The sequence below is a fragment of the Paramisgurnus dabryanus genome, chromosome 9 (assembly GCF_030506205.2).
Source record: "Paramisgurnus dabryanus chromosome 9, PD_genome_1.1, whole genome shotgun sequence".
Lineage (NCBI taxonomy): Eukaryota > Metazoa > Chordata > Actinopteri > Cypriniformes > Cobitidae > Paramisgurnus > Paramisgurnus dabryanus.
In genome coordinates this window covers 40,096,349-40,110,560 of record NC_133345.1, presented here as the reverse complement: position 1 = coordinate 40,110,560, position 14,212 = coordinate 40,096,349, and the positions used below count along the sequence as shown (strand labels likewise).

The 14,212-nt window shown below is 35.9% G+C and overlaps 1 protein-coding gene across 1 annotated transcript in view; it reads left to right on the top strand.

Annotated features, from left to right (window-relative positions):
- Positions 1-1,642: 1,642 nt before the first annotated feature.
- The window catches only part of rasa2 (RAS p21 protein activator 2), a 57,787-nt gene continuing 45,217 nt past the window's right edge, over positions 1,643-14,212 (top strand). The window contains exon 1 of the mRNA XM_065265083.2: positions 1,643-1,835. Coding sequence (XP_065121155.1) covers positions 1,778-1,835 — 58 coding nt within the window. The 5' untranslated portion in view covers positions 1,643-1,777. The remainder of the gene's footprint in view (positions 1,836-14,212) is intronic.

Here is a 14,212-nt window from a genome sequence, read left to right as displayed (position 1 = left end):
TAGCATGAAATTCTGACTTTTTCCACGTTTAAGTGCTATAGAAAATTTGAAAAAGAACAACCCAGTAACTTTGTTTTAGCAAACCATTCCCTGCAAGCATGTAAAAAATTTAGTCGTTCAGATTTCGCCTGTTTTGTGACGTAGGTAGCAAGTCCAATTACAGTAATACCGCCCCTAATCTGCACTATCCAACCACAGCACTGCTATTAAGATAGAGCGAAAAAATTATTGACAACACAATTTAGGGGCTGTCCACACGGAGACGCGTATCACTGTATACGTATAAATTTGTTATAGTATTGGCGTTTCATCCACATGGATCCAGCGTTTTGGGAGACTGACTCCGCTATTTTTTGAAACCGGGTCCTAAAGTGGATAAATCTGAAACCGACACCCTTGCGGTTTCGTCTGTACAGCCAATCCGTATATTTTGTGACGCGAAAACGTCATCACATCACGTGTCGGAAGCGTCACACGTAACAGCAACAAAAATAACGGCGGACTACGTGATTGTGTTCGTGCTACAGAAGCTAGTAAAGCCTACTAGCTTTATTACAGCAAAATCTTTTGCTTCTATGCAATTGTGGTGACCAACAAGCGATAATGGACAACACCATACGTTGGTTATGCGCATGCTCAAAGTCTTCTTCTCCGTGTATAGTGTATATCTGTGGCAGAATTACAGCGCCCCATACTGGTCCAGCATATATACTACACCGCTTTCAGTCGGTTTCAGTGGTTTCGTGTTTACGGATAATTTTTTTAGAGCAAGGAAAAAAATGATCGGATAGGGAATGCACCGGCTTCGTGTGGACATTTTTCAAGTTTCAATTTCAACAAACCACCATCAGGTCGTTCAGTGTTTGCATTTCATCGGCTCATTTGCATTTTAAAGGACACACCCAAAAACGGCACGTTTTTGCTTGCACCTACAAATTGGCAATTTTAACATGCTATAATAAATGATCTATATGGTATTTTGATCCAAAACTTCACATAAGGTCACACCAAAGATTTATTTTACATCTTAAAAAAATCTCATAATATGACCCCTTTAAAACATTTTTTTTATGATTTTCCATAGTAAAGGGCAAATTTCACATCTATCCCACTCATAACAGAGATATTCTTTGAAGAGCCATCCCTTCTTCATCTGTTGGGTGTTATTGCTTCTGGTTTGTGCATTTTAATTACCAGAATTTCTACAAAGTATCTCCCCAAATCAAATATAAAAATATTATAAAGAGATTGTTTAGTATATTGGTAATAAATGCATTATCAGATCATTTATATTTCAAGTTGTAAGTTTAAATGTAACATCCATAACGCTGGAATTGCTAATTTACAGTCTTTTAGAATGTACACATTTGATTTCTAGCATGAAAGCTGTTTTTACATTACACCATTAAATAAACAGCTATCTAATTTAAACACTGAAAATCAAAAGCTCATCAAAAATTAAAACTATTTATAAATCACTGGACTGCTCACCAGTTCACCCACACGACGCCTACAATGGCACAAACAGCAAACAGCGTGTTTCGTTCAGGGGTCTCATTTGCTTTATCGCTCGCCCTCCACTAGGGCTTCCGTTTGTTTTGACTAAATGATGTTGCCTGTGTGAGTTGATTCACACAAATCCCCGGTCTAGCGTCGCGACCAATCGGGCTATCGCGCTGCGCCGGTGACGCTACGGAGGGCCGTCCATCCGCGCGCCTGCATTCATAAACGGATGTGATAAGTGTTGAATGTACTGTACAGAGACGAAACTTGGACCATGGCGGAAGAAGACGACACGAAAATCCGGATTTTGCAGAGCCTCCGAGGGAAGATCTGTAAGTGCGACGGCTGTATTTCAGTATATGTGTGTATGTGTGTGTTTGGATGGCTTTGATAGAAAAAGAGACGAAGCGAGAATAATCGGGCGCGGGGGAGAAGAGGGGCGCGGTACGAGCACCACAAACACACGTACACATATGAACACACACATATACACACACGCACACATACGTACTACTACATAGGTCTCTGAGAAACCTGTGTTGTCTGCCAAATTTTGCTCGTATTACATGGTTTACTTGTGTAGTTTTTACGTTTGTTTCATTTTTAAGGGTTAAATCATTTTCAGTTCAGCAGTGACAGATACATTCAGCCGTTGATGCGCGAGTTAGCAGCAGTGCTAACGTGATCAGTAGCCTGATTCCCCTTCATAACAACTGTATTTATTGACTGGATTTAAGCTGGTATGTGTGTGAAAGCTCGTCATTTATTTACCCGCTTTAAGTAAAGCAGCTTTGTGTCATTTGAGATAGCCGGTTGTTTGATTCATTCTTACCCGGACTGAGGGTGTGAAACACACGGCGGGATCCTCGCTCAAATTCTGACCAAACTCCGAGCCTGACGGAAGTTGTTGCATCGCTTTAAATGCACGAGCACTGCGACAAATAATTATAATATTTGTAGTTTGCTTTAAATCGATTTTTAAAGGTGTATTATACTACCCTTATTATGTTTTAACTGTAATATGACATTTATAATATGTAATAACTAGTTTAAATTTGAATTGACTTACTTAAGTTTTATAAAACAAAACGGTAGTTTTACACGTAAATTTTACTTTAATGAACTGTGGTAACTTGATATCAGTAATCAGTAATACTTTAATACCATAGTTTACTGTGTAAAGTAAATGTCATTGTACAATACATGTGCAATCATATAGTATTATACCGTAGTATTACCTTTGCTGTAACAAGTTACTGCCACAATACTTTCTTTTCAAGGGATATGACAGATGATATTGACTATAAGGCAATTGAATGGATGTTTTTAACGAATAAGATGAACTTAATTCATTTAAACTGAAAGAGACGAACTGGTAACACGGTTAAAGATATTGGTGCTTACGTATATAACGTCTCCAACCCCTCACCCACCCCAAAAAATTAATGAACTGAAACCTTCTGTGTTGCAAGTAACTTCGTGGTAAATCAAAATGCGATGTTAAGCTCACTGAAAGCATCATATCCACAATATTGCATAATTCCTGTAGTATTCGTTGTATAACATCTAATTTTAACTGGAGCACAAAAAAGTATGACACAAAAGAAGTTTGATATCAGATTTTGTTTGATTTGATTTTTAACAAACGTTTGTTAAAATACTTTTATTTGCTACAATTTTCTGCTTTACTATTGTGTATAACTTTTAATGAACATTTTAAAACGGTGTGTCTGAGACAGAAAGCATATTATCATGTGAAAGAGATTCCTTTTATCTTGCCACCTGGATCAGGGTAGGGTTTTTATGATTACAGTAACCACTCAATAACCGGGGGTTTGCCACTGTACTGAAACAGCTGTTTACATTAGGGATGTAGGGGTATTTTACTTAGACACGGGAGAATATTTTTTGGAAGTTGGTGTAGTTGGGACTTTTGAGGCATTTGGCTGGCTTGAAAATCCCTACCTCAGATCAGGTCATTTCCGATAGTGTTAAGTAAAGTGATGATACTGGGAATAATATTGTCGGAAACTTTGGTAGTATTTGTACCGTGCCAATTTGTATTGAAGTTTAAAACCATAAAAAATGGTTTGTTGTATTAAATCTGACAGGATTGCAAAAAATTACAAAAATACAAGTTTAGCTAATAGCTTATTTACTCATACATGAAACCTATGTACTACTTCAACAAAAAAAATTCTTGTTTTAAAGCTGACATTTGATGATAAGAGAAAAACTATTCAGAAATTCTCTGAAAAATCTGTTTTTGTAAAATGTCTTTCAAAAGCACAGTTTTTTAGATCGTAAACACTTCCTACTCTGCCTTTTGCCAACCTGATTAAAATATATTTAGAGACTGAATGTAAACAAGGCTATGAACAGAAACACATCCCATGACATAGATCATGTGCTATTAAATTTTATCTGAGCGTATCTGAATCTTAAATGGCACTGCGTGACACATGAGACAAAGCGATTGATCAATTTTTGAGTCATGTAGTTAAGTCGGCGAGATATATTGGGCTTAATACAGTTTGTGGCGTTTTTGGCTTCTGGTATCATCAGTTTTTATTTTGTAAATGGAAGGACATCAAATTTGTTTTTGTGTCTTGTGATATGTAAATGTTTGATGTAACTGTTGTTTTTTGAATATGGCTAAGTGCCCATTGGTCTGTGAATGAATGCAAACCAGTAGCTTTTTCATTCACAAAAGCACACCACAGTTTCAGAATGACTGTTATGTCTGTGCAGTCCATAGTTGAGCCGTGGTGGCTATCGTGTGTAGTGCGTCACACTGTTGTGATGACTCTGTCCACGTAAGAGCCCTAAACAGGACGTATGTCAACACTAAGCATAACCACAAAACAGCCACAACACACATAAATAAAACATTCAACTCATGCAGCGTTTATTTCTGCTGTTGATTTAACAACTACAAGGTGCTGCTAATTCTAAATATATATCAGTTAAAAATATGGGACTAAATAAGTGAGAATTTGATTTGATTTTGATAGCAGATATGATCAAAAATAAGATTTAGCAAACCAAGGGTTTAGACACAATATAATGAATTGATGGTTGATGTAGTAAATCGGATCAGTTTTCTAATGGACACTCTCAAGACGTTTTAAAGATTTGTTGTTAAGTTGTTATTATCAGGTTATTAATATCTGGAAAAGTAGCCGTATTTCAGAAAGTGTGCAAATAAAAGGTTTTGATACCATTGTTTTTATTATAATAACCGCATTACATAATAATTGTAAAAAATTTTAACAATAGCATCTGTATTACTATTGCCCATGCACAGGCTCATTTGTTTGCGTGCCTCACTTTGCATGCTCAAAACAGTGCATGGGGATGGGCCTTTTTCAGTAATATAATATTCAAATATTTGAGCTCATTAAAAATAATATTCGAATATTCGTTTATTTAAATGAGGTTAATTAAGAAATAAGTTTGTTACATTTTTTGTATTTTTCATTTTCACGGTTTTCACAATTTCACAGACGTTTTATAATTAGGAAATATCCACAACAAGCTAGGCTTAAATTCTGTATATATATGAAGAGTTTGGTTCCAAAACGCATAGAACACTTAACGTAACAGCGTGAGGTGAAGCCAGTGCAGAGTTCGAGCGGCCATCTTGGTATACCCAACCGGCACAGGGCGTCATTGACTTCCATTCAAAAACAAGATCTTATTTCACCCGCTTTACAGCATATCAGTCACACAAGGTTAACTTTTCGGATATGTTTACGTAAAATAATAGTTAATTCTGGTGTTATTTGCAATGTTTATGTTTAAATATGGCAGGATAATGGATTTATAAAAAAACGTTAAGGTGAGTGTGTCTGCAGAATTCTGTTAATGACACAGGTATAAATAAAGTTTTTTGACAATAAGCTGCACAGTCAGCATTATTTCTCTGAATACGTTTAGGTAACTTGTAAAGATAACATAACATGTTATATTCATTTAGTTGACTAGTGGTATACACTGAAAAAAAAACATTAATGGCATTAATCAAAACACTTACTTTGTCATATTAAGAACACTGTCATTGCTGCTGTCATCCTTGGGACGTTGTCGCTGAACTTTTTTGACAGCGATCAGCTGCAAAATGTTTTGGTCCTGCTCGATCTTCGTTGGTTTAGAGTAAAATAGTGAAACGTTTTTCATGAGACCCCTTGGGGTCAATGTGTTAGCATGTCAGAAGCTTGATGCTGTTTGGAGAAAAAGCAACAGCCGACATTTTTCCATCTCTCGAGTGCCTCTTTTTTTATTAAATCTAGATTTTTTTCAGAACATTTGACCAATTCACGATTCAATTTTCTATTATTTTTACTAGTCAACTTAAAGACAACCACAACAATACTGCAGTATTTCTCTTTTAACTATTCATAACATTCTCCTATGATTTTATTTGGTTTTTCATTAATAATTTTGTCAACAATTTGGATAATGTATGCTATGATTGACTTCTTTTTACCATTCTTTAAAATTAATCTGTCATTATTACTAATTTGCGAATCATTCATTTCTGGTCACGCTGTTCACCTTGCCAACAAGGACATTGCAAACTTTTTGTTTAGGCTATATTTACTGTTTTGTTTGCTGGGACCATTGCATTTCATTCAGACGAGCACTCTCTGTGCAGACACAGTGCATTATCTGCACTGAAAAATATGCAGTCAGCGCAGACATGTTTCATATGCAGCTATAATTCAGCAGGTACAACTGCCACGTGAGGTTTAGGTCATGGTTTCAGTCATCTGTACCTTTGTTTGTTGCTTTTGAAGAAAAGAGCTGAAGTACAGACTAGAGCGTGAACGCGGGAGGGAGAGTGAGATCCGGGCGCGAGCACGGGAATGCGCACAAAGATGGATAATGCCGCTGTCTTTTACTTTTCCCACAGCATACACAGAACAAAGCGCGTAAAATAATATAGTTTAATTGGTTTGGAGTTCTGAAATTTTGCCTGGGTGGCTGCCGTTTAATTTTCAATGCAGTATAACCCTGCTGTGTAATCAGATGATGTCTGCACTGTTTCACTTTGACTGTAACAAACTTCTATTTCATTTAATAGAATTAAAATCATGTCAAAACATAAATTCGAATTAATAAAAAAATGTGGAAAATTGCCCTACCCAAACCCCAACCACAAGGGAAGTTTAAAGTTTGAGGACTTGACATAAAGTACGTTATGATTATGTAAACAGACTCGAGGACCAAATGAGAGCCCTAGGTGAGCGAAAAAACATAAGGATTTGTTCGTTTTTTCTTATGATTATGATTGCAGATCGAATATTCGACTATTCGTGAACATCCCTAGTTTGAATCAATTCTATTTTACTTTTGGCAACCAACAAAAGTGTAAAACATTTGTAATCTGTTCACCAAAAATAAATGCAGAAAATGCAGAAAAGTCAACAGAATACATCTACACATGCTAATGTGTGAAACTCGTCTCACACTGTGCTACCAACATAAACAACACATCAACATTGTGGAGGATGACAAGAGATGTGCTGTTACTTTTCAAAGTGATCATCAGACTTTACACATTTACATTAAAGGGGAGACCCAAGCCATCTAACATTACCTACTGACGTAGTTGCCAGCGTACAGACACAGAAGACGCTGGCAAGTAATTTGTGCATTTATACCGAGGGGCAACTTTCTGATCTCTCTGATGAAGTCAATACAGAAGTGACTTAAACTGCAATTCATCGACTGGCCGCTAGAGTCTGGCTCCAAACGGGAGTCAATTCCCATAGACCTCCATGTTAAAACGTCCAACTTTACAATAGAAAATAATATACAGCCTGGTACAAACATTGTTTTTGGTCTGTATAGCTAATTTTGCCCTTCATGACAACTGGGAGGGGGGTGAATTTTTTACACATCCGTTTAATTTATATTAAGCCTTGAAGCTCTGCATAATTAAGGGCGTGGCCATTGAGTGGCGGGTGTGGTTTCAGCAACCAGTCACCTGAGCTTCACCCATGTCCCGCCTCTTTACCCATTTTCAGTTATCCGCGAGTAATTTGCGGTGACGCGCAGCCAAGATGGCGAATGCAGGCAATGCCTACTTTAAGTTTCAAAAATGATCTTCACAAACCAATGGGTGCGTCACGGACACTACGTCCATATTTTTTACAGTCTATGATTTATAAGGGTAGGGATGCTTAACGATTAATCGCGATTAATCGTTAGCAGAATAAAAGTTTTTGTTTACATCATATATGTGTGTGAACTGTGTATAATAACTTTGTATAAATAAATGTACACACATGCATGTATATGTTTTAGAAATGTTTACATGTGTATATACATTTGTATATTTATGTATAATTTATATTATATATAAATATAAATACTTAATATATAAAGTTTTTTTTCTTAAAATTATACATGAATGTGTTCATATTTATATATATATATAAATATTTATTATACACAGTTTACACACATATGTGATGTAAACAAAAACTTTTATTCTGCTAACGATTAATCGCGATTAATTGATTAGCATCCCTATATAAGGGTTGTTATAAGTATTGTTTACAATGTTTGCATAATGAATTAAATAAAACAAGCAGAAAAAAACATTGGTTACTACGTTAGCAGGTAACATCAGCAGCATGTGCCATAGTCTGCTTGTGAATGCGCTCTGAACAACCGAGGAGAACAAGTTGTTAAATAAAATCGTTTGTTTTGGGGTTTTTTTGCGCACAAAACTATTATTTTCGCTTCATTATATTATTATTGAACGACTGATGGAACAGGAACCTTTTTGCCGTTGTCTTTCGTTTTTTTTTCTGGGGAAAAGTCAATGGGATAGACAGAAACCTCATATCCCTTTAACAACCTGTAGTTACGTTTCAACGTTTTTCGCCTTATACATCAGATTAAGATGCATTTAATGTTCTGCATTTGTAAAAGTAGATATGGTTTCATAAACATTTATGGTTATAAAGATATTTTGCACCCTACCCTAAACCCAACCACTTCTCAACCATACAAAACATATAGAACATATTTATTGCATAAATTGGCTAATTAAAAACATTTTAAAATTATTACAAACAACTTGCATTTTAAACCTTGCAAACCGAAGCCATACAATAACTTTATATGAAGAACTCAGTTAACGCAGTGCACACAGTAAGATCTTATCAGAGCATGGCGAAATCGGTCACGAAAGCCAATAGCATTTCACATTGCAAGCTGACGTAATGATGCAATCGGCCTCGAGATGCACAGGAGCAAAGCTATTTCACAATCAAAGACGAAGTATCACTTTTTCTGGCAGTGTACACCGGATCTAAGATTTTCAGCCGATTGTGATCACTTTTGCATCTTTTCCTCCTATAAATCGTTTTTCATTGGAGTATAAATGAGTACGTTGTTTTTTTCAAAATCCCTGAATAGTGTAATGTGTAATACAAAATGTGCAATTAACCCTTTGAATAAAATCATATACCATCACATGTCATCATTACAAAATTATATCCCAAATATAATTTCATACGACCATACCCTGCGAAAAGTTTCACCTGTTGCCGGTAAATGCATCTTTGTGTCGTATTTGGAGGAATGGACAAGCGACCAAAACAATATGGATATGTTGATCTTTTATCTGAAAAGTGTAGCATAATGCGTACCCTCATGGATTAAAAGGCTTTGTTTGTCACTCATATCTGATGTTATCTTGTTTTCTTTTTCCCTTTATTTTTGTGCACAAACAGACACATTTACATGTGGTCACCAGCACCGGTGCAGGTGTGTCTGCACATATACAAACATCAGGAGGAAATGTTTTGATGTGCTAGAGAACCGTGAGGCATTTAATAGTACGTTAAGAGCAGCCAGTGAAGAGGAACTGCTTGAATGACAACCATCTTACAACACTCTTACCACTTCATACTGGCCACAGTGTTCCTGCGTCAAACAATTTCAACGCCCTTATTAGATCATATATATATATAATACTTCAGAAAGATAGTCTGTTAAATTTAAACTAGTTTTTGTTTGGTGTGGTGGTGGGTATGTCCTTTCGTTACTCTGCATTTCTGCTGTCTAAAAGGTAGCAAACATAAGGTTGATTGTTAAAAGCTTGTGACTGTCACTCATTGACTCATAACCTTTTGACCACATGTTTGCTCTTTTTCCTTTTTATAATTCTTTCTTTACAACATTTAACTGTTTAGGTAGCAACAGTAATTTTGAGCAAACTATCCACACACATATCAGCAAAGCATACAGGTTTATTAGTTGATGTGTTTCATATGACTACTAGTGCAATGTTGCTATTTTCCCAATAGCAGGAATAACGGACATGCTATTGCACCTAATAAACAATAATAATCTGACAAAAATATTAGTTGAGAAGAAAAAGAAAAGGCCTTAATCTAAAATAAATGCTTTTTTTCTATTCACTGAATACCAGGATCACCTGCTGCATTTGTCAAAGTATGCTTAATACATGCAGACCCTACTGCTAATAATATTGTATGTCCCAATATGCAGTTTTATACTTTACACATATAAATACATTCTGCTCACTTCAAAGATTTTGCAAAAAAATAGACACAGAAACCCAGGTAACATCTGAGCATGCTTACGGGAAACGTAATGCTCTATCCCATAATGCATTCTGCCATGCACTTCCAAAACTGGAGGTAAAATCATACCTGATTAGACATAAACTCCTTCACAGCTTTTTTATTCCCAGTGTTTTTACACAAATATGGATTGATGAACAGAGTTATCATCAGTATTGGTCTTGTATCACCCTGAAGGGGTTTATTTATGACCCGTTTGAAAAAGAAAAAGCCAAATGAAAGCCTTGACACTAACAAGTTATGTCGAACATTTTTTTGTCTTGGGGATGCTCGATCAATCGGCCACAGATCGGTATCGGTCGATCATCGCATTAAATGACTCGATTGGTACTCAATAAATTTGCAGATCTCATGAAATGATCTTTCTGTTTACTTTATTCATCATATGTGATATGTGTATTTTCTACGAGGACGCGCTTCGGTACTAACATGCAGCTTGACGCGTCTTCACATCCCCATCAAACAGCGTATATCTATTGCTGACATTGCATTTTTATTGTTCTTCAACTAGTTATAGTTTATGGGTTATTTGAAAGCAATAAACAACTGACCAATCAAAATCAAGTATTCACAAGAGCTGATTTAATAGAAATTGTAATAATTTAATACTAATTTAATTGAATAGGAACTATTAAGGCGTAACAATTTTAAAGTACGTGACTTAACGTGACTCAGTGACTAAGTGTGTGTTGTTCAGTACAGCAGAGCTTAGTCCACACCTCAAGAGTCGCTTTAGTTTTCACTGTCTGTGGCAGTGGGATTAGACATTAATAGTTCTTTAAAGAGCTGAAGTAGATTGACGATGTCACCTCTCATGCCCCTAACAAGATGTTGTGCTTACATAGCCAACACTGAACCAGCTGCTGTGTCCAATAGCCTCTGCGTTTACTGTCTGAGCCATACATCATGAACAATCTTCAATAGTCATGTGGTAATATAATGATTGTATTTTGCACAAAAAATGAATGGATATTGATTCAGACAATTTCAGTCAGTGGTCAGTTATTTTATTTCTGCCTAAAATGAATCCAAGTGGGGTTCATGCGAAAATATGTTTTATTGGCCATTATTATTATGTTAATAATCAAAAATAGAATCTTATTTCATTAAAACAATAATGACACTTGAGAGTTGTGTAGTAGATCATATGCAAGGCTAAGTTTGGGGAATCTGTTTAATTATGCAAAATCACTTTTACAAAGTGTTTGGACATAAATGTGTGTTGGCAGTATGTGAAAACACAGCAACCCTACAATGAAACTCCTCCTTTTTTAATCCCCATTAAACCAAAGCAGTCTCATTAGAAATGCTGTTTTGATTTAATGTCACACTAACAAAGCCCCGCCCACGTCCACTGACTGACTGGTTAACTTTTCCCCCAAAGCTTTTCTAAATGTTTTTGTTAGCAAGTGTAAAGATTAGGGGTGTAATGATACATCGATATGGATTGATATATCGATTATATTTCTAACGATACGATGCATCGATGCACACATAAAATGTCGATAAGAGGTATCTCTCCACATCCTCATTTCTTGACGGAACGTCCATCTACACATTTACGCCAAAGCGAGCATTTTCATTCATTTCGTCTGCTAGCATCAGCAATTGAATGAGATGCAGCAACAAAGCTGTTGTAGCAGCAAAAAATGCAGTAAAAGAGACATAAGATGAGCGTGTGTTTAGCACTGCAGGTGAAATGCAGTTTTTATTTCTCAACTTGTTGATTTTTTATAAGAAAAATCTCTCAAAAGAGATCACTGCAGCACTTTGACTATTAAATCTAAAGTTGTGTAATAGATCAAGTGTAACAGCTTTATTTTTTATATTATTATTTTTTTCTACAACTACCTCAGTGATTGTCACTATTGCACACGATAGGCACAATATACTAAAAGACTTTGGCTCTTGCCATCATAAGCCTGATTTTATATGACATTTTGCCCCTCATTATTTTTTTTTCTTCATTTAAATGTATTTTTGTTAGTTTGTTGTTGTAAATGTTCCAATTGGGACAGAGATTGTGCCATTTTCAAAGAGTTTAATTAAACGTTCATGTTATATATTTTGGTTGCATTTGTAAGTTATTAAAAGTGTAACTTAAAAAGTGTTAATAATAATTGCGTAATAAAAATGTATAAATTAATCGAACCAAATCACAATTTGGCAAACCGTCGGTGTATGAATAAGTGAGTGAATGGGTGAAAGTGAGGCAACTTTTAAAGCGCTTTGGATGGCCATGAGTCTGTCGAAAACGCTAAATAAATGCAGTCCATTTACCATTGCATCTTTTAAAAATGTAAAATGTAAAATGTGCTGAACAGAAATGTAAGTACGACACGGTTTCTTTCGCTACATGGATTATCAAATTTGCACAATTATTTAAAGGTGCAGTGTGTAAATTTTATATGCATTCAGTGGTGAGTTGCAACCAACGGCTCAGTCCACTGCTTACCCTTCGCTTTTGAAACACATAGAGAAGCTATGGTAGCCGCCACTGGAAAAACATGTAATTGACGGAGACAACTTGGTAAAAAAAGTTTGTCCGTTAAGGGCTTCTGTAGGAACATGGTGGCATAAAATGGCGATTTCCACGTAAGGGGACCCTCTGTGTATGTAGATAAAAACGTTTCATTCTAAGGTAATAACAACGTAACAGTTCATTATAAAAAGGTCTTTATACAACCCTGATATTTTAGTTTTGTATATTATTTTGCATTTCTGTCAAGAGATCCTTCTAAAAATTACACACTGCACCTTTAACTCCAAGGTTTCTTTAGAGTTCTGGGGCTAAAGATTTATGTTTTTTATTACAAATAATATTATAAATTATATATATTTTTTCCTGACCTGCCTGTTTGTTTGTTTACCTCCCTCTGTGTATGTGTATGTAGGAATATGAGGGCATGTATGTGTTTTTCTGTCTGTCTGTGTGTGTGTGTATTTCAACAGATCTGTTTATCTTGTTTGTTCAGGCCTCACGGTTGCGGTTTGCGTTTACTTCCGTTGCTAAGCATGTAGTACTACATACACTTACTTGTCTTGATCGCACCTGTGTGTGTGTGTGTGTGTGTGTGTGTGTGTGAGCAGAAGGGTTAACTGTAGGGCATTGCCTGCTATCACGACTCCCTGTGGCAATGTGCATTTGGGAGTTTAGTTTCCTCTGCGTTTTATCTGTGTCGCATTATTTGTTACTCAGTGTTGCATGTGCTGTTGTTTTCTCAATGGTTCAAGGGAAGAAGTGTGTGCCGGAAACAGGAGAATGTGTAATCGCTATAGGTGTGTGTTGCAAATTTTTTGTGCATTCACAAAGCCAATTACAGCTTATTATCTTAAATAAATGGATTTCTTGTATGTTAAATTTTAGGGCAAATATTTGGTCATCTAACTTAATATTAAGAGTTAAGAAAGTCAAAGAAAATATGTATATTTTTGGCATATTTTGCCTCCGAATTTTCATTACTGTAATAAAAAATCCTATTCTCCTTAACGTTATACAGAAACAATCATCAATCATCCCGTAGACACAATGATTTATTTTGAATCATCAGCTAGTGAAAATAATGCAACAAACAATATCACACATTATGAATAAAAAAATACAACTTTATTTCTTAATGCAAAACATATAATTGAAGTAAATTTGACCGTGCATTTCTCTTGAGTTTGTAGATATTTAAGCTGTTATGTAATATAAATCTATTGATTTTAAAAGTCTAAAAGGTTGCTTGTTCATTTTTATGAATTATTCTCGTCTTCTGTAGCTGCGTCATCCGGATAAGGTTTGATGTGGTCAGAATTCGTCTCAGAATTAAGCCTACATCTGCCCCCTGACACATTAATATGTGGTCGTGTATCTGCGAGTGTCTGAATTTGATCTTTTGAATCAGCGCTCTCCTGGAAGCCCTGGTGCATGCTGGGAGGAAGTTAATGCTTCTCATCTGAAACCACATCTGACTTGAGCTCCACGTACATCGGCCACATCCTCCTCCAGCCTCTGCATCACCACAGCGCTCCTGCAAGCTTGTGTGTGTGTGTATATGCGCACGATAGTGTGTGTTAGTGACTGTACATTGACAACC